This window comes from Peromyscus californicus, unplaced genomic scaffold, assembly GCF_007827085.1.
Source record: "Peromyscus californicus insignis strain IS unplaced genomic scaffold, ASM782708v3 Scaffold_8__1_contigs__length_139910024, whole genome shotgun sequence".
Classification (NCBI taxonomy): Eukaryota; Metazoa; Chordata; class Mammalia; order Rodentia; family Cricetidae; genus Peromyscus; species Peromyscus californicus.
The window spans coordinates 126,521,356-126,543,184 of record NW_026294606.1 but is presented as its reverse complement, the minus strand read 5'-3'; the positions used below and the strand labels follow the sequence as shown (position 1 = coordinate 126,543,184).

General features: G+C 38.4%; 1 protein-coding gene across 1 annotated transcript in view; it reads right to left on the bottom strand.

The window, feature by feature from the left end:
• Vps35 (VPS35 retromer complex component) overlaps positions 1 to 21,829 on the bottom strand; it is a 40,044-nt gene that overhangs the window by 14,273 nt on the left and 3,942 nt on the right. Inside the window, exons 2-11 of the mRNA XM_052727687.1 lie at positions 19,622 to 19,720; positions 14,989 to 15,085; positions 13,339 to 13,462; positions 11,992 to 12,174; positions 9,312 to 9,525; positions 7,240 to 7,323; positions 6,664 to 6,773; positions 4,043 to 4,139; positions 3,800 to 3,948; positions 1,303 to 1,510 (exon numbers count right to left, since the gene is read on the bottom strand). Coding sequence (XP_052583647.1) covers positions 1,303 to 1,510; positions 3,800 to 3,948; positions 4,043 to 4,139; positions 6,664 to 6,773; positions 7,240 to 7,323; positions 9,312 to 9,525; positions 11,992 to 12,174; positions 13,339 to 13,462; positions 14,989 to 15,085; positions 19,622 to 19,720 — 1,365 coding nt within the window. The remainder of the gene's footprint in view (positions 1 to 1,302; positions 1,511 to 3,799; positions 3,949 to 4,042; positions 4,140 to 6,663; positions 6,774 to 7,239; positions 7,324 to 9,311; positions 9,526 to 11,991; positions 12,175 to 13,338; positions 13,463 to 14,988; positions 15,086 to 19,621; positions 19,721 to 21,829) is intronic.

Sequence of the window (21,829 nt, the reverse complement as noted above, 5' to 3'; positions counted from 1 at the left end):
AAGCTACACAGAGAAGAAACTCTGTCTGGAAAAAACAAAGAACAAAAAACAAACAAACAAAAAAACCAAAAAAAGGACATTTCTTTTTGCTGTGGTTAACAGTTAATACAAACTCAAAGGGTAGAAAATAAATGACTATGGAGTATTAAGCCCTAAACAGGACATTTCTATCACACCTCCTCCCCTACAAGGCTCAGGGAGCACTGAAGAAGGGACAAAAGACTGTAAGAACCAGAGGCCAAGGAGAGACTGCTACAAAATAGCATCTTCTCACAGCAGCTGTGACTGCCCACACAAGATCAAGCTAGTCAGCATTCATCCTGGATAGGAAGGAGGCTCCCAAGGATCCACCCCTAGCTGAGGAGCTATTGGCAAATGCTGGCTGAGAAGGAGGGAAAGTCACTTTCTTTGGGGTATGGCCACTGGCAGGTTGCTCATACTCCAGATGATCCTCCACCCATGCACATACAGGCAGTGGTGATTGAACTCAGTGAGTTTAAAAAAAAAGAGAGAGGACATAAAACTGGGAGGAGGTAGAGGGATTGTTCCAGAGGCACTGAAAAGAAATAGGTCAATGTATACATTTATGGATGAAAGTTTGAAAAGAGATACGCCAAATGCTAATCAACTGTAGTTATTTTAGTGAAATCAGAGGTGTTTAATAATTCTTTTATTAATTCTATGTACATCTGTAGATGTATCCAACCTTCTTATTAAATAATAAACACAGAACCAATGCAAAGAAGAAAGCCAAGAGGTCAGAGCTAAGAGCTAAAACCTTACCCTTCCTCCTGCGGTGGTCCTACCTCTCCGAACCAGAGCTACCCCTGTGTTAAAGTCTTTATATAGAGTTCCTGTCCTGCCTTCTCATTGGTTGTAAACCCAACCACATGACCGCCTCCTCACAGCCTGTCTGTATAGGCCTCCAGGTTTTCCATGATTGGTATTAAGATTAAAGGCATGTGTATCCAATAATGGCTGTATCCCTGAACACACAGAGACTTACCCAGCTCTGCCTACCAAGTGCTGGGATTACAAGCATACGCTACCACTGCCCTGCTTTCCTATGGCTTGCTAATAGCTCTGACCCCCGGGCAACTTTATTTATTAACGTACAAATAACATTTTAATACAAATAAAATATCACCATATACATCTCTAGTTTTTTAACTTTTATAACAAATAAGCTATTTATGGTTTTTATTAATACATTACCTCCCCCATTTAGTGTCTAGCACTCACTATCTAAACCCTAAAAACCATATCCTCTATTTCCCTAAAATACTGTGTCTGTATTCTTACCTGGTCCTGAGAGACGATTTCTGTATTATAATCCAGAACATTACTAAGCACATAACAGCTCATGCTCTTTCTGGACTCGTAGTCAAAGTATTCAAAGAGTGGGTGGAAATGTTTTAGCTTTAAGACTGTTAAGATATTGTTGTAAGTATCAACAGGTATCTTCAGAAGTCTTGTAAGTTCCTTTGAAACTGCACTACTGGTAGCAATACTATGAAGAGAAAACAGCAACCCTTCCATGAATAATATTGACCTTGTATACAGACACATAGCACTTGTTTCACATATTTAAAAAAAATCTTCATTTAGTCAGGTGGTAATGGTGCACACCTTTAATCCCAGCACTCCAGAGGCAGAGGCAGGCGGATCTCTGTGAGTTTGAGGCCAGCCTGGGCTACAGAGCAAGTTCCAGGACAGCCAGGGCTACACAGTAAAACCCTGTCTCAAAAAAACTACAACCAACCAACAAAACAAACAAACAAACAAAAATTTCATTTACACATTAAAAGAAATAGGTCAAGTGAATTGAGAAAATGAGCAATATATTCAATCTCTTCTATTTCAAAATGACGACCTCTCAAGATAAATACAGCCAGGACTGGTGGCCCATTCTGTAATTCTAGCATTCAGGAGGATAATGGAAGTTCTAAGCTAGCCTGAACTACACAGCAAAAAAATAAAAATAAAACAAAACAAAAAGAGGATAAAGATGCCTATTTAAATATACTATACTTCTTTAGCCACTGCAGTTCTATTGATAATAGTTTCCAATTCATGAGCAGGAGTTTGTAAAAGGACAATTAAGGCAATTGTCTACAATTTGGTGTTTCTCAGAAAATTGTTTTAAATGCGGCAGTGGCGCACACTTTTAATCCCAGGACTTGGGAGGCAGAGCCAGGTGGATCTCTCTGAGTTCGAGGCCAGCCTGGTCTACAGAGCAAGATCCAGGACAGACACCAAAACTACACAGAGAAATTCTGTCTCAAAAAACAAAAAAAACAAAAACAAAAAACAAAAAAGAAAGAAAACTGTTTTAAGTGATTCTGTGGTCCCTCAGATAGCCAAGTATTTTGCATTTATGAGTAAAGTAAGTACGAGAAAAACCCATGCAAAAACCATCCAAAAGAAAGATCTGTATGGGGGACTCCAGGAGAACAAGTTGAATTTAAGGGAGCATCTTATAAAGGAGCATTCTCTGGAGGCTGAGACATATTTTAACATTTACAAGACCTTTAGACAGTGGGATTTCCAGTTACTTTATTAACTTTTACTTTAAAGCTCATTTTCCAGGGGTAGTGGGAATAAAGACACATCATTTAATTTTCTCTCATACATATTATTAAAGATCTGTACTGTTTTTCAGTTCGCAAGAATATGGGAATGACTTAAAAATAAAACATAATAAAAGGGAGTAAAAGGGAAAGAAATTTTCCTGATGTAGCCAAACCAATGGGTGGGAAATAGAAAAGAAAAAAATTGTACATTAGCACCCCAAAAATACAAATAACTTACAGAAAAGAAGGAAGCCTAACTAAGGGACTCAGGAGACAACTTTTGGGGAAAAGGTAACAGCATCAAACTTGCCCAAAGTGGTCCCTGTAAGGTACCACAGGTCTAGGGCAGTAAGACTGAGGAAGCATCCAGCAGGAAACATTATTCTTTCCCTAACAGTATCAAAACCAAAGTTAAAATAAGAAAAATAGTTCAATCAATTTGTTACACTTCAAATATATACTTACGTTTCTAATTTTTCAGCCTAAATTTACATATGCCCTTGTTTTTCACAACTTACTCAACTATAGAAAACCTTTTTCTTTTTGGGGGGAAAATACTGTTTGATATTGTTTCCCTACTAGTTTAAAAACTGGCTCACTCCTGAGGCTGAACAGAGAGCTTAACAGGTAAGACCACTTGCTGTTCTTAAAGAAGACCCAGGTTCAGTTCCCAACATCCACATGGTGGCTCATAACTATCTGTAACTTCCGTTAGGCACCAGGTACACACATGGAACACATACATCTATACACATAGAATAAAACAGTAAAGACAAAACAAAACAAAAACTAGCTCATTCATATATAGGAAGGATCTGAATGGGAGACACTGAACTTTGAAGACTGCCTACAAACCACATGGGCCACTACTTCATTACAGTATAAAACCAAGTAAGTAGCTAACAAAACTCCCTACCCTGTTTAGCACCACACAGGACAATCTCAGCACATACTTCAAACAAGACAAATGCTAACATTTCAAAGAAGAACTGAGAAAGAAAAACAAACCCAAGACAAAAATAGTGCCAAGAATTTTTTCAAAGTTGTAACGCTGGGGCTTAGCAGGTACAGGCACTTGCCACCAAGGCTACCAACCCACGTTCTGCCTACAGAACCAGCCTGAAAGAAGAGAGAAACAACTGCAGCGGGTCCGTCCCCCGCCCCACGTCCACAAGTGGCATTTTCTACCCTTCCCCCGAAAGAAATGCAATCTAATTTTGACTTACTGTTCAAGGTTAAGCTTATTGAATATCTCCACAGTTGTTTCTAGAACTTTATCAACATAGTCCACACGATCAGGGTAACATTTCATAGCAAGATTAATGAGAGAGACTTGCAAAGATACAACATCCTCTGATGGCATGTCTTGTCTGGACTGCAATGTTTAAAAAGTCATATAATTTACAATTACAAAAAGATATACCAATAGAGTCTCAAAGTTGAGAACTTAGAGAAAATGCTATACAAACCTGTATTACTGTAGCCACCTGTTGTGAAAATATGTCAAAAAGTTTAATCTCAGCTGGAATTCCAGGTCCATCTTCACGATGAGCAAATAAAGCTAATCTAAAAAACAACAACAACACATTAATTTTGAGCAGTGGGATCATTTTTTCCTTATTGCTTTTCTGTATTTTCTGAATTGATTTCTCTTAAAACATATATAAGAATGATTTTTAAAACAAGAGCTACAAGCCGGGGGGTGGTGGTGGTGGTGGTGGTGGTGGTGGTGGCGGCGGCGGCGGCGGCGCACGCCTTTAATCCCAGCACTCGGGAGGCAGAGCCAGGCGGATCTCTGTGAGTTCGAGGCCAGCCTGGGCTACCAAGTGAGTCCCAGGAAAGGCGCAAAGCTACACAGAGAAACCCTGTCTCGAAAAACAAAAACAAAAACAAAAAAAAAAAAAAACCAAGAGCTACAATGTATGAATCATTTTTTTTCAATCCCTTAACTAAAGTTTTGTTAATGATGCCTTATTCCACTGGCAGTCTGATGTTTACTTATTTATCCAGTTTATGTAGTACAGCCTAGTCTAGAATTCATGGTACTCCTACCTCTACTTCCTAAGTGCTAGGATTACAGGCATGTGCTACCACACCCAAATTAAATAAATGATCTTTAAGGGCTGTAGAGACAGCTCAGTGGTAAGAGTGCTTACTTACTATTCTTGTAGAGAACTCAAGTTCAGTTCCCAGCACCTATATGGAACCACTAGAAATAATAAAATTAATGTTCATAACCTACATAAGATATTCAAAATTATATCTATTACATTATTTGTCAAGGTCAGAACTGCATCTACATTTTGTTATGCAGAAAAAAACTGGGATTGCTAAATGATATTATTCCTACAAAGGAAAATATGGCTAACCAGCTTTAAGAGTGGGCACAGTAAGCATGCAATGTATACTATTCAGGATAATCTGGAGACCTCTGCTATATTAATTCTTAGACTTTAAGAGTGGGCACAGTAAGCATGCAATGTATACTATTCAGGATAATCTGGAGACCTCTGCTATATTAATTCTTAGACCTTAATTAGTTAGCTTAAAAATAACAAAAAATGGCCGGGCAGTGGTGGCGCACGCCTTTAATCCCAGCACTCGGGAGGCAGAGCCAGGCGGATCTCTGTGAGTTCGAGGCCAGCCTGGGCTACCAAGTGAGTTCCAGGAAAGGCGCAAAGCTACACAGAGAAACCCTGTCTCGAAAAACCAAAAAAAATAACAAAAAATGAAAATGTTTGCTGAAATGTTTGGTGTTATTTTTAGTGTCATAATATATGCCCACAAGCAAGATAAATTAGGTATTATTGCTGGGCAGTGGTAGGTAGTGCACGCCATTAATTCCAGCACCTGGGAGGCAGAGCCAGGCAGATCTCTGTGAGTTCAAGGCCAGCCTGGTCTACTGAGTGAGTTCCAGGACAGCGAAGACTGTTATACAGAGAAACCTTGTCTTGGGATAAAAAAAAAAAAAAAAAAAAAAGTTATTATTTATCCTGTGGCAGGGCTAACAAGCATTAACTACAGACAATATCAAAAGTCAAGTTATACATACATACATACACACACATTTAAAAAGATTTTTTTTTTTTTTTGGTTTTTTGAGACAGGGTTTCTCTGTGTAGCTTTGCGCCTTTCCTGGGACTCACTTGGTAGCCCAGGCTGGCCTCGAACTCACAGAGATCCGCCTGGCTCTGCCTCCCGAGTGCTGGGATTAAAGGTGTGCGTCACCACCGAGCGGCCAAAAGATTTTATTTTTAAAATCTGGGTATAGATGTGTTTCTGTAATGGGTATAGATGTGTACTTGTAAATGCAAGTGTCTATGGAATCCAAAAGTGAGCGTCAGGTGTCCTATAACTATAGTCACAGGCAATTGTGAGCCACCCAATGTGGGTGCTGGGAACTGAACTCGGGTCATCTTCTAGAGTAATATGCGCTCTTAACTACTGTTCTATCTTCAATTTTTATATTTTTTATGAACTAAGACCACCAATTGCTAAAATACTCAAAGGGGATTTACTAAAATGTGATTCTTAAAAACTCTTCCTTACGAAAATGTGATAGCAGAATGATTATTTGAGCATTCTTAATCATTCATATGTTGTTGCTACTTTAAAAAACAAAATCAAGTAAGTTACTACTGAAAGATAATTTTAAAATTTTGTTCTTCAATGGACTTTCGATTCATAAGATTCAAGGAAAGGTCTATACAATAATGTTTACATATCAGTTAAACAAATTAAAGATACTCATTGTAAACCAGATATAGTGGCTCTTGTCTAATCACAGCACTTGAATTAGACAAGAGAATCAGAAATTCAAGGTCATCCTCAAGTACACAGTAAGTGTGAGGCAGCCTGGGCCACATCAAAAAACTTAAAAAAACAGCACCTCCATACACCTTCAAACGAAAAGTTAAGTCTGCACACCTAAGTCAGGCAAACACTAACAAGATAGTAAAAGCTAAATTACTTATAGCAAAATCACATTAAAGTAACAAAAAGCACAACAAAAACAAATAATTCACGAAAATGTTGTAAATTACTTATTTCCATTTCAGAGCATTTACCTTCCAGTGCTCAAGGGTCTTACCTGTCAATTAAAGCAATGATTATGTTCTTCACATTTACATTTTGGTGTAACTCAGCACAAGCTCTAAGAAAAGGATTCAAAGTCTGGAGATGGAACTCATCAGGAAAAACCTAAAAAAATTAGGTAATGCTATATCGATACAGGAAAAAAATACTTCACAAAATATTCTGATCTTATGAATGGTATATAGTCATTATTTATAGAAAAAATAATCCAATCTTAGATAAAATCAAACCCAGAAATATTCCATTACCAGCATACAACTAAATTAAATCTACTGAGACCTAGAAAACTCAGGATTATGTTCCTACATTTTTGAGAAACAAAACAAAACAAATTGTTATTACAAAGACCAAGTTTGAAAATGGAAATTTCTGAAGGAAATTTTTTTATTCAGGAGAAGTTTCTTTTAAGTTTTCTGAGACATGGTCTGGGCACACTGTCAAGTTGGCCTTGAACTCAGGGCTCCATCCCTGGAAGCAGCTAGCACTACAGGAGTGGGCCTCCACTTGGGCCTACAATTCTTCCCCCAATGAAAATTAATAATCCTTTTAAGAAATGAAAGCTCTTACTTACCTGAATAATACACTCCATGAGATATTCTTGAGCCAAAGCATCTCTACAATTCACAACTTGCTCCAAAATGCCTGTTAAAACAATCTGAAAATCACACAAAAAACCCATGTAAGCTAAAAATCATTTTGAAAATCCCAAACTACTCTTCTAGTAACACACTGAACTTGCAAATTGTATTTTACATTGCTCTCATCTGTACTTTAATGCTCAACTTTAAAAACTAGTTTGTTTTTAAATATAAAAAATTGGTTATATAAAAAGTAAGATTTTTTTTAAAGTTTGTGCTTTTTTGTGTGTATCCTAACAAGTCTTCATGCAATCCCAGATGATGAAGATTTCCCTTGTGCTCTCTTCAAGAACTTTTAGATTGTATAAAAGTCTCTGATCAACTTCTCTAGAGTTTCTATAGTGTGAGCAAATGGCTCAAGACTTAAGTTTCTTTGTTTACACATATTAAGTGTATATTCAATTGTTCCGGAATCATTTATTTTTTGGGTTTTTTTTTTGAGACAAGGTTTCTGTGTAGTTTTGGCGCCTGTCCTGGATCTCGCTCTGTAGACCAGGCTGGCCTCAAACTCACAGAGATCCTCCTGGCTCTGCCTCCTGAGTGCTGGGATTAAAGGCGTGCGCCACCACCGCCCAGCCCAGAGTCATTTATTAAGAAGGTTGTCCTGGCAGTCATAGCAGCATATGCCTTTAATCCCAACACTCAGGAGGCAGATCTCTGTGAGTTTGAGGCCATCCTGGTCTACATAGTAAGCTCCAGGACAGCCAGGGCTACAGAGAGACCAACCCTGCCTTAAAAAAACCAATATGTAAATAGTAAATAATAAGAAGGCTGCTGTTGAACCTTCATAAAAGTTAACTGGAGTGCAGGACTAAAGATGTAGATCAGTTGGCAGAGTGAATTTCTAGCATGCATAAATCCCTGGATTTGATAACACAGCACCACAGGGACCAGATGTGATGGTAATCCCAACACTCAAGTACACTTAGGAGCGCCATCCTTGACCACATAGTGACTGGAGGACAGTCTGGACTACTTAAGATTGTCAGGGGACAGGGAGAGAGAAAAAGAAAAGAGGTCAATATGTGAAATCTATAATGGACTATCTAATCCAGGGATTGGCAAATCTAACTGCCTGCCTATATTCTGGGGGTTTTGTTTGTATTTTTGGTGCTATGGCTCCAAATCCAGAACCTTGAGCATGTTAAATAACAGCCATACCACTGAGCTATACTCTAAAATTTCAATGAGACCAAGCCCCGCCCTACTCATTTTCTTAAATGTTTTGGCTGCTTTTGGCCTATAGCCATCTAGTTTACTATTTATAACTAATAACTTTCAAAGCTCAAAAGTACTTACTATCTAACCTTTCACAGGAAAAGCTTTCTGGGAGCTGTTAAAATCACTGACTGCTCTTCCAGAGAACCTGGGTTTGATCCCCAGCACCCACATGGTGACTCTCAACCATCTCTAACTCCAGTTCCAGGGGTTTTGACACCCTCTTTTGGCTTCCTTGGGCACAGACACACATGAGGCACACAGACATACATGCAGGTAAAAAATCCACACATGAATTTTTAAAGTTTAGAAAAGTTTGCTGATCCCTACTTTACTGCCCTTCAGTGACTTGTGTCTGTCCCTTCTGTCACTTTTCTTCTATGGATCTCTCCACTGGAATGTGTCAATACCACAAACTACCTCCACACTTCAGTCAAAAGGCATTTAGGTCCTTTGTCCTATGCTTTCAAAACTGCTATAGGTCTTAGAGGTTCTCTGCTCTTTCTCACATATTTTAAAATTAGTTTGTTGACTTTTAAAACAAATAAACAGAGAGGTAGGTATGACTGAGATTGCATTAAATCTATAGTTGGATTTAAGAAAAACTGCTACCTTGACAATACTGAATCTCCAACCCATACATGTAGTACTTTTAAGTAGGTCTTTCTAAGTAAAACAGTTAAAAATATTTTTCAATCTAACACTTAACAAAAATATTCTTAAGATAAGATTTCAGTTTATATTGCTGCACACTGTAAGGAAAGGTGACAAGGAGAAAGGTAAGGACCTGTTTGTAACGTTCCACATTTACACCTTCCAACTGACTGAGGCGCACCAAATTTGTCCCCACTAAAATCCTCAGTTCCTGTCGCTCTCGTTCTCTTTTTTCTCTGTCTCGACTATGTCCTTGGTGTTGCATTCGCACCCAGAGTTTGTTCATCTCTGCAAAGTTGAGTAGTACAAAATCCATGGAATCGCTGATATCACCAGTTGTTTCCTCACTGCCAAGAAAAAGTGAGAAAAAAAGCTTTATACATGCCAGGATCGATTTACTACTCCTCCATTCATTTCCTCATTCCTGCAAATACTCCTGCTTCAAAAAGCCAATTTCAACTTCATTTCATTGGCTTAGTGTTAAATTTCAAGAACAGATTCTAGCATAAAAAATAAATACTAGGAGGGGAACACAATACATTTGAAGAGCACAAATCACTTTCCATGACTCCCTATTCTGAGCTTGTTGAACTTGATCTTACAGCAACTCACTCACTAAAATACAAAAAGATGTGCTCAGTTTGGCAGCGCACACTCTAAAAGTAGCATAGTACAGAGGTTAGCATGGCCCCTGCAAAGACAAGCAAATCTATGGAGCATCCCATATTTTTAAGGGAGCATTACAAGGCTTAACTTGGTGCTGGCAGCTTATGTTACTCTTTAGCTACTGCATTTCTTAGAAAGAACTCAAACATGAGTGGTGACATAAATCCACTGAAGAGGGGTCAGTATGGAGGGCACTGCACTCCTGAACATGACTGCTTCTCAGCTCCCACCATAGAGAATTCAACTACAGCGGGTGGTGGTGGTGGTGGTGGCGGGTGGCGGCGGCTGCGGCGGCAGCGCACGTCTTTAATCCTAGCACTTAGGAGGCAGAGGCAGGAGGATCTCCTTGAGTTAGCGGCCAGCCTGGTCTGCAGAGTTCCAGGACACCCAAGGCTACACAGAAAAACTATTGGAAAAGAAACAAAAGAACTCACACCCAGACAGAACCAATGTCCAATAAAAGCTAACTGGTTAAAAATATAAATAAAAATAAATAAAACACAAAAAGACCCCACAATTTGACATTTAGGGTATACTAATAACTGCCATTTTATTGTTGAATATTTTGGCTTCAAATGAAATACAAGCTTTATGAAGAAAGACACCATAACCTTATTTTCCTACATTTTCCAAGATAGGGAACTTCGTTTTCAAATATTTACTGACTGCCTAATATTTAAAATTCAGAGTCTATTTATTTATTTATTTATTTTTGGTTTTTCAAGACAGGGTTTCTCTGTGTAGCTTTGCGCCTTTCCTGGAACTCACTCTGTCACCCAGGCTGGCCTTGAACTCACAGAGATCTACCTGCCTCTGCCTCCTGATTGCTGGTATTAAAGGCGTGTACCACCACTGCCTGGCCAGACTCAATTTATAATAAAGCAAAAATAGCAGCATCCTCTCTGTATATCACTAAATCTTTTCTGTATGGTTTTAATTTGCTGTCACACATTGCTTTTATTATTATTATTATTACTATTATTATTATTATTAAAAGTAAATGAACCTAGGCATGGTGACATATACCTGTAATATGGGCATTTGGGAGGCAAAGGCAAGAAGATTACATGCTCAAGGCAAGCATGTATTATATAGTGAGAATCTATTTCCAAATAAAGAACGGAAAGGGTGTGAGGTGGTTCAGAGGGTAGAGGCACTTGTCATGCAAGCCTAGTGGTTTGCATTGGGTTCCCCAGAACTCATGTTATAGGTAAAAAGAAAGAACCAACCCCATAAAGTTATTCTCTGACCTCCATCCGCACACCATGGCGCACATTCCCACACACACACATCATTACACACACAGTAACATATTGTTAAAGGGACTGAAGCAGACACTAAAAACTACTGATTTGTCTTAGAAATTTAAAAAAACAGATAAACTGTAAATAAAAGGAACTTATTGGTTCTTCAATCCAGGGACCCATCACATAAAAAGTTCACTACACCTAGCTGTCTATCTGCCATTGCTGTGAGAAAAAAGTGTCATGGATTTTAATGCTACAATAGAGACCACAAAAGAAACAGAGGTCTCCATAAATTATTATTATTTTTAAATAGTTAACACCTTTAAAAGTCATACTTACAAAGATTATATAATGTAATGGGTAAATATTATAAACTATATTAGATGCCTATAATCCCACCACTTAAGAGACCAGCCTGGGCTACATAGTGAGAACCAGCTACTCAAGGATACATAGCAAAATCCTGTGTCAAGACAAAATAAATATTAAATTAAAAAAAGCAGATTCTAGCCAGGCGGTGGTGGCGCACACCTTTAATCCCAGCACTCGGAAGGCAGAGTCAGGCAGATCCCTGTGAGTTCAAGGCCAACCGCAGAGCAAGATCCAGGACAGGCACCAAAACTACACAGAGAAACTGTGTCTTGAAAAACCAAAAAAAAAAAAAAAAAAAAAAAAAAAAAAAAAAAAGCAGGTTCTAACTCAAAGATTTTTTCCAGATTATATTTGAATATGAGTACATTTTGCCTCATACCATACATACTGAATTAGTTCTATATCTCAATGAAAATCTAGATACAAAAATGCTATATTCTTACTTCTGTATAGTTTTCTACAATTTTTGGATATTTTATTATGGGGGAAAAAAAACAACAACACTACAACTAAACCAAGATTACTTACTCTGTTGGCTCTCCTTCATCGGGTAAAATGTTCCTAGTACACTGAAGAAGATAATTTCGAAGAAACAAACCCCTCAGTGGATGCTGCACACCACGGCACATTTCTACCAAATCTTTCAAAATATCTTTCCTGGATTGAGGAAATGATTTGACATATACAACTCCAACTGTGATCAACAGATAACTAGGAGAAGTAAGAAAACATATTGATTAGAGACAATATTTGAAAACTTGATTGTCCAAATAAATATACTACACACATTATTAAATAATCAAGACAGAACCTATGTTGTCTTCAACAGTACTGTTTATGGAGAGAAAATCATCTGACTTTTAATGTAACTACTAAAAATATTTGAAAAAAAATAGTATCACCGACTGATCCCACTGGTCAGTCCATGAAGAATATAACCCAAGATACCTAGTTGATAACTGAAACTGAAGCTAATATGTATCATTATTTTCCCTTGTACAGACACACTTATGACTTTATTAGTCACGGTGACAAGCCACAGTGACTAACACGACAGCTATGCAGTACATTTATTACAACAGGTAACTTCAGTGAATACCCCTCCTCTAGCTTACTATGCTGCACACACCATTCTGGCAATGATGTGAGATGACACATGACTATGGACTGAGAGTGGAGTAGGGTGAGTGAAGCTGAGGCAGCACTGGCTAGCTCAGCAGCACAGTTGTTCCAACAAGATAGCTCCTAAGTGACTAAAGGGTGGATAACCTACACTGTGCTCAACAAAGGATGATTCGCACCCCCAAGGGAACAATGAAAAGTTTTAGCAAGCTACTTACAATAGTGCACAATTTTAAACTAAATTACTTCGAGGATTTTCCTATTTGATATTCTTAGACTATGGTAACCATGGTTGCTTGTGAGAACTACTACTGATTTTCTTTTTCCTTTTTGATTCTCCCATACACACACCCGCTCTTTCCCACTATGTAGCTCCAGCAGACTTGGATACTTGCTATGTAAACCAGGCTGCCTTTCAACTTCCAACAATGCCTCTGCCTCCAAGCACTGGATTTACAAGCATATGCCATCATGTCTGTCTTTTTAATAAAGCCAATGTTAGCTAGTCATGGTATTTCACACCTATATTCCCAGCATCTGGGAGACTGAGCCAGAAGGATCATGAATTCAAGGTAATGAGATGCTGTCTAAAAAAAGACAGATTTCCAAAAAGAAAAAAAGATACTACTTAAGGCAAGAAATGCAAAGATGAGTATTCAACAGTAACTGTTCGTCAGATGAGACTTCACTGACTACTATACTGCCCAACACAAAGCCTCAAAAGTGTAGATATAAAAGACCTTAATTACTTACAGCCTTGGAATAATGTTTCCAGCATACTGTACAAGTTCATAGAGATCTGCCACTTTTCTTCCTTTAGCAAACTCATCAGTCAGATAGACCTCCAAGTAGTGCAGTTCATCAGAAATAGCCATATCTTTTAATTATATTAAGGATTAAGAATAAAGGTAAATCAATAAAAAACAACTCCACAACTACTTGTCGGAATTATTAAAACTATTGGGCAGGGCTAATGATGTAGCTCAGCAGTGCTAACATTTACCTCTCACAAGGAAGAAATTGTGTTCAATTTCCACCACTGTTAAACACAGTAAAATGCACACACTTCTGGACTCCTGGCATCGAGGTACATGCCTATAATCCCAGCTACTCATGAGGTTACAGCTACAGGATCACAAGTTCAAAAGAAAACCCACTGGGAAGGTATTTTACGTTCAGGCTTCCAATAAGAGTAAATGTTTAAAAGGAAGATAGAATTTCAGTTGGCTTTTATTACTTTAAAATAAAGATTTGCTGGGCTGTAGAGATGGTTCAGCAGCTTAAGACACCTGCTGCTCTTGCAGAGGACTGGGTTCAATTCCCAGTACCCACATGATGGCTCACACCATACCTAACTCCAGTTCCAGGGAATCGAATACCCTCTTCGGACCACCCTGGGCACTAGTATGCATGTGATGCACATACATACATATTGGCAAATAGTCTCATATTGGCAAATAGTCTCAAAGACCAGTCTCATCACCTTAAAAAGGGGGCAGCAGGGGCACTGCCAGGCATGGTGGCATGCATCTGTAATCCCAGCACACAACAGGCAGATGCAGGAGGATCACTGTGAGTTAAGAGGCCAAGCAAGGCTACACAGCAAGAGCTTACCTCAAAACTAACAACAAACAACAAAATCCAGAAAACAATTAATAGCCTCAATATTTTTCAAAAATTGAGATATAAGAGCAATCTATTTAGAGAAACTTAAGCATATAGGGATGGATTGAGTTCAATTGGAAGGCTGCCTGCCTAATAGTAAGGTCAACAGGCAACACTGGAAAAAAAAAAAGTTGGGGAGAGATTAATGCTTATAAAAAAATGGTACTCTGAAAGCAACTTTTCCTTTTCTCATTTAGAGTATCTGCCTGGAGGAGGACTATTTTGTCTAAAAAGTAATAGAATAATTGACTCCAGGAGGTTGAGGCAGGAGGACTGCTTTGAGTTTGAGGTTAGGCTGGGCTAAGAAATAAGAAACCGTTTTTAAAAAGAAGAGGAGGAGCAAAAACAGCAGCCCTGGTTGCTCCTCTAGAGGTCCTGGGTTCGAGTTCCAGTATTCACACAGTGGTTTATAACCATCTGTGACTCCAGTTCCAGGGGATCTGATGCTTCTTCTGGCCTATGCAGGCACTAGTCATGAGTGTGGTGCAGATACATACACACATGCAGTCAAAACAGTCATACGTAAAAAGGAAAATAAATCTTAAAAAATAAATTAAAACTATAGGGTATTCTTCCTTGGAGGCCTTCCCACTCTCAAGAGTTCTTCTCTCACTTTTCCTTAATAAATCTGTATTGGTTCTACTTTAAAAAAAAAAAAATCCAGCAACTACAACAGAATTGGCCTTATCAAGAAACAAATATGGTCCAAGTATTTATCCTTCAACATTCAAAAGATACAAAGTTCATAGTAACTCTTTGGTGACAACATAGAAGTCCGAAGTTCTCCAAGCATATTAGAGGCATGTTTCAGAGCATCCATCAGCTTGTTTTTGTCCTACAGAAATAGTAAGAGAATTGATGAGAATGCTTAATTTAACTAAACATTTATCTTGGTTCTATTTAACCAAAGATCTGTTACATAGTTTTAAGAGTCTACCGCACTTATTTTAGTCACATAAAAATCAACTTCACAAGTCTCTCCTTACTGAAAAAGAAAAAAGAAAAGAAAAAAAAAACACCAATTCCTCACCAGGGCCCCAAAGCTTACAAGGCTTCCATAACTAAGACTGTATGTTTCATAGAGTTGCTAAGTTTCTTCAGCAAGATAAGTATCCTAACAATGGCTTTGTCACAGAACTTCAGGCTCTTTGCAGCTTCTGTAGTGACTATCCATGTAAGTAAGTCTTTGTGTTCTTCAAAGCTTTAATAACCACCATATGCCGCCCCACTTCACTCACAGATACAGTTTTTGAGACACAGTAAGAAACATTATCCATGCTCAGAAAGGGAAACAAGCAAGAGAAAACCCATTTTCTATTCCAAGACATTTACTTTTCTTTCTGAATTTACCCATAAGAAAGCCAAAACAGTAAGACATAAGAGAATATTGAGCTTTAGAACACATAAGAAACAGGGCCAGGGAGATAGCTCAGAGAGTACAGCGCTTCCTGTGCAAATGTAAGGGCCTGCATTTGGGTCCCCATCACCCAGGTGAAAGCTGGTATGGCAGCCCACATCTGTAATCCACCCTAAGGAGGAAGACACAGCAGATCTCTGGAGCTCACAGGCAGTCTAGCCTAATGAATTGAGCTCCAGCATCAGTTAGAGACTACACCTCAAAAAGTAAGACGGAAAGAGAGGTGAGGAAGGGCCACTGGTACTTAGGACCCTGCTGCTGTCGGTCACACTCTGAGATCAGAGAGGAAAATCAAGACATAGGGTCCCAGCAGCTGTCATAATCTGAAGCCAGGTAGTGTGCAAAGACTTAGGAACTCACTGCCAGTCATGACCTAAGGACACAGATGGTGCCAGGACTTATGTTCCCGTTACTGGTTATACTCTGAGATCAGAAAAAGTATGGAGACTTAGAATCCCACTGCCAGTAGCATACTCTGAGGTCAAGAAGGGAACAAAGGGCTAGAGGAATGGCTCAGAAGTTAAGAACACTTGCTGCTCTCCCAAGGTTCAATTCCCAGTATCCACATGACAGCTCACAAATGTCTATAATTCCAGTTCTAGAAAATCCCACATCCTCTTCTGGCCTCCGAGGGCACCAGGTACACATGTGGCACACAAATAAATATACATGCAGGCAAAATGCCCATACACAAAAATAATTAGACATATAGATAGGCCCAAAACTTCAGCCCCTACACCAGATCACCCTGTAAGTTCATAAAGCTTGCTGAGACTCCTGCCAAAGCTGGTCTCCACTTAGCTCTATTTCCTTTCTGATGAGCGGATAATGAAAATGTGGCACATATATGCACAGTAGAATTTTATTCAGCTTATGTAAAGAAGGATGAAGTTTGCAGGTAAATAGATGGAACTGGAAAAAAATAAATCATGCTGAAAAAGGTAACAACACCCAGAAAGACAAAAACATTGCATGTTATTTCTCATATGTGGATCCTAGATTTGAATCTTTAGATTTATGTGTTAACTAGGAATACCTATAGAAGCTAAGAAATTAGAAAGGGGCTTTATGGTGGTGGTGAGTGGGGAGTGAAGGGAGTAGAAGGCAGAAAGGCCTTAAGGAAAGGGGAACAGTAGAACAAAGAGATATGAAAGTATAAAGAGAATAATGGGGGTAGGGAAGATTTATATAAGGCAGTAGTTCTCAACCTTCCTAATGCTGCAACCTTTTAAAACAGTTCCTCATGTTGCGGTGACCCCCCCCAACCATAAAATTATTTTTGTTACTACTACATAACTGTAATTTTGCGACTGTTATGAATCATAATGTAAATATCTGTGTTTTCTGATGGTCTTAGAAAACCCCCATGAAAAGGTTGTTCAATCCCCAAAGAGTTGTGACCCACAGGTTGAGAACCACTGAGGAAAGGGATGGGACAGGAGGGAAGGGTGAAGAAGGAAGTAATAGAGGAATAGCTAACACTAAGGATGTATGGAGAAGTCACATGGTAACCTATTATTTATAAGCTTATTTAAGAATATGTAGGGGGTATTTTGGTTTTGGTGTTTGGTTGGTTGGTTTTTGGTTTTTCCAGACAGGCTTTCTCTGTGTAGTTTTGGTGCCTGTTCTGGATCTCGCTCTATAGACCAGGCTGGCCTTGAACTCACAGAGCTCCACCGGGCTCTGCCTCCCGAGTGCTGGGATTAAAGGTGTGAGCCACCACCGCCCGGCTAAGAGTATGTAGTTTTTATGAAGAGTTTAACTGAGGTATACTACACGAGGAGATAATGCTCCTCCCAGAAGCCACAGATTACTAAACAAAAATCCTAAGCTAGGTATAGGAGATCTTCCTATGAATGTTGGTCAGGGAGGTCCCAGATGCCCCCAAAACAATATAAGCTATTACCATTGTTTGTGTTTTTCCCACCAGAACTTGATGATAAGACCCTACTGCTGAAGAGACCACACACTCCCATTGCAGTACTTGGGAAAACCAAGCTATACCTGAACAGAAAGCTTGCTCTCAACCTTTCCTAGTACCAGAGGGTGTGATACTAGAAGAAAGTCATCAACAGTCTTACCCAGATGGAAACCTTTGAAGCTACGATAACAACTATTCTGGCAAGATGTGCCCACTGGCATAAGAGAAACCATGAATGCTATAGGTGTAACTAAACACTTCTTAATTGAATTTAAGGCCCTCTCCACAATACTATAACCTCGAGAACTCATGACTGTAGCTGTTATGAGCACTGTGCTTGTACAGAACCTGGGTTCAGTCCCTAGCACCTACATGGCAGCTCACAATCATCTGTAACTCCAGTTTCAGGGGATCAGATATGCTCTTCTCATCTCCACAAGCACCAGGTACACACAGGTACATATACATACAGGCAGATAAAGCACTCATACACATAAAAAAATAAATCTTAAAGAAATAAGCCAGCTGGAAGGGCACAGGTTCTTAAGGAAAACCTACTACTACTATTTTGCTCAACATAATCAAATATATATATATATATATATATATATATATATATATATATATATATATATATACTTAACAGATTAATACAGCTCTCTACCTTCATCAGAGAAACTTCATTTAATGGTGAGGGAGGTTAATACAGAGACTCACAACTGGCCAAAGTGACTGTGGAGTGCTCCACCCTGTCCCCAAGGCTCACAGAACATCTCAAAAGAGGGTGAAAAGAATGTAAGAGCCAGAAGTTGGCGAGGAGTGCTAAAACTGTTGTCTTGTGACCCTGATATGGCCATTACACTCATTGCAGTTGTGGATACCTGTGAAATATTGGATCTGTCTGTTTCACCCCATACGGGGAAGGGCTCATAATGTTCCACTGCTCACTGAGGGACCTTGGGTTTTTAATGGGTCCTGGGAGAGTATACCATTTTCTTCAGTAGTGTAGCTGACAAGTTGCTCATGTTCTGGGATACAACCCCACACTCACAGTCAGGCAAATCTACATAATTAAACTCAGTGGGTCAAAAAAAAAAAGGACACCAAAATAGAAGAGAAAGAAAGATTTCAGTGGGCGAGAAGGTAGGATGAGAATGGGTAATGGGTCACAAAAATAACCAAAACTAAGTTTAGTGTATATATGTGTGAAATTGAAATTGTCAATGAGATGGAGAGCAACTGAAGATAACAGCTGGCATCAATCTCTGGACTTCATACACATGCACAAATACACACATACCATATACATCCATGGAAAACATAAGACACTTTAAAGTATCACTCTAACAATTTATAGCTTAAAGTACCTGACTATTTGGTTCAATTCTTTAATCATTATCACACAGGATCTATGCAGAGTATTCCTATCTTTAGACTATAAAAACCTATAAACAGGTTGTGTAATTTCTGTCTTCATGTTTTAAGGATCTCATATGTAAACCAGAAGTGGCTTCAAGTTCTTGTTCCTCTTCTGCTTCCAGAGTCAACACCACCACATGTATCTTTAAGTATAGTTTTTAAGCTAGTTCCTACAATAAAAGTACATATTCAAAAGTTCTCAGGCTACTCAGGCAAAAAAAACCATAATTGAATAATTCAAATTGAGGCATTCAAATACATTCACTCATGAAGTATTTACTGAACACCCATTATATGTTAAGTTTTCCTCAAGTCTAAGGTACAAAACCGAAGAGGATCAGATATTTGGATTAGATGCTAATGTGGCAAGGTGTAACTAAAAGTCAGGATCTCTCCCTCCCCTGAGTTTACAGTCACTAGGTATGCACACAATTTGGAGAAACAGGGCTCTCTGTTTAAAAGTATGTACAATGCTAAGCACAGATGAATTTGAGACAGTTACTGGTGGTGATTAGATGGACCAAAAAGCAGTAGTGATACTTAATTTTAGAAATGGAGATGCTTGCTTAGGAATCTGCAGTATACCGTTGTATCTCTCCCATTTTCACTCTTACCAGGCATCTTTTCATCTGGAATGATTGAACTTTCACAGCCTGGATGGCTTCATCCAAGAGTTTTTCCTGCTCATCCTGGGGTGACTGCTGTGTTGTAGGCTGAAATGAACATTTAAAAATACTTCCATTAGTGGCTCATAAGCACTTTCTCCTAGTCAAAAAAATAAAAAATAAAAAGTTATTTCTGTAGTTCTTGTCATAGTCCTTTTCCAAAATCTTTACATAAGGTTCATTCTAGCTCTCTATCTAATTTGTCAGTTGAACTGACCCAAAATTCTGGCCTCAGCCCAGTGTGGTGACACACACCTTTAACCCCAGCACTCGGGAGGCAGAGGCAGGTGGATCTCAGTGAGTTCGAGGCCAGCCTGGTCTACATAGTGAGTATCAGGACAGCAAGTGCTGCATGGTGAGACCCTGTCCCAAAATGACCAAAAAAAAACCCAAAATAAAAATTATCTGGCATCAAAAAAACTCATGGTGGTAATTTATGACTATGTTCTGCTAATAGTGCTCTAAACTCAACTGGAACATAGCTGTTTACCCAAGCTATTTCTTATAATAAGTCTAGTACAATCCAAAATTTTAAGAACTACTCTTTCCCTCTCAACTACTTTCATCTACATTTTAACTACTTTTACATCAAGAAATAAGTTTATAAGAACACATCCCTGGGGTTGGGGATTTAGCTCAGTGGTAGACTGTTTGTTTGCCTAGCAAGCTCAAGGCCCTGGGTTCAGTCCTCAGGTGGGGGGGGGGAGAACACATCCCCCCTCCCTCTTAACAAAAACCAAACAACTTGGAATAAAATAGCTGAAACTGTTAGTTACTTACAATAGAAAATGGTAAAGATAGTCTCCTCAAATACCTACTTCAAAAACACAGATAAACAGCAAAAGAACAAAGTAAATCTATTCCTCCATGCCATCAGCAAAACTGCTTGCAAAGTGAACTCATTCTCCCTGTCAAGTAGAATTAACCAATATTTCATGTTAAATAACACCATATTTACATTACCACCACAGCATGCCTAACATGTAATTATATATAATCATGTGTTTGAGATTCAGTATACAATGTGTGTTTCATAAATGTTCACTACACAGATTAGCTGATTCTAGACCTTTCTGATCACACATCTGATTTAAAATATAACTAACCAGAGTAATGGATAAGCAGTAAATATGCACAATAGGCTATTGTTAAGCCATAGTAAGGTCTCTAGTATTGAAACATGCATATTTTTTAATAAACCTAGAAAACATTATACCAAATGATAAATAAATGCATGCTGTAAGATTCCATTCATATGAAATACCTTAAACAGATCTACTAATTTAAAGGAGGAAAGGTAAGCAAATCACCAATTAATGAGTACAAAACTTTCTTTTGAGGTAATGAAAATATTTTGGAACAAAAGGGAATGTATCAAAAGCCACAGACTTGTTTACTTTATATAAATTTCATTTAAAAATTTTAAGCTGACTAGAGGAAAAGCACCTCTACATAATGAATTAGAAAAGGTAGAAGGATTTACACATAAACATGAAAGTAAAATTTCATGTTTCAAATCTAAGACAATCAAAAAACTTCAGATTAAACAGAAAAAAAAAACCCACTTCTGAAATACATTGGTTTATAAAACCTAAAGGCTTTGTCTTGGTTTAATTTTGGATTAAAAACTTTGTCTTGACTTTGAATAAAGAAAAAAAACTGAGTAATGAGCAATGTCATCCACCTCTTCGTACTGTTTTTGCTAATAAACTAGTAAAATGAGTTTTCCCACAACTGTTTCTTTTCCAAAATCATAAACAAGGGGCTGAACGGATAGCCCAGTAGTTAAGAGTGCTCAGTGCTCCTGCAGAAGACCTGAGTTCAATTCTTAGTCCCCACATACTAGGTGGCTCACAAACAATTATAACCGGCTCCAGGGAACCCAACACCTCTGGCCTCCATAGGCACCTGCATTCACATGCACATAATAACACACATACACATCATTAATTTTCTAATCAAAATACTTATTTTAATTATAAATGAATTTCAAAGAAAACAAGTGTCTTAACTTTAAAGAAACATTAATTTATATAGGAGAAACATTAGCATAAAATGTTTTTTCCAGAAGTAGAAAGGAAATTAGCATTTAAGAATTTAGACTTAAACTAGGCATGATAGCTCATGTCTATAACCTCAGCATCCAGGAGGTTGAAG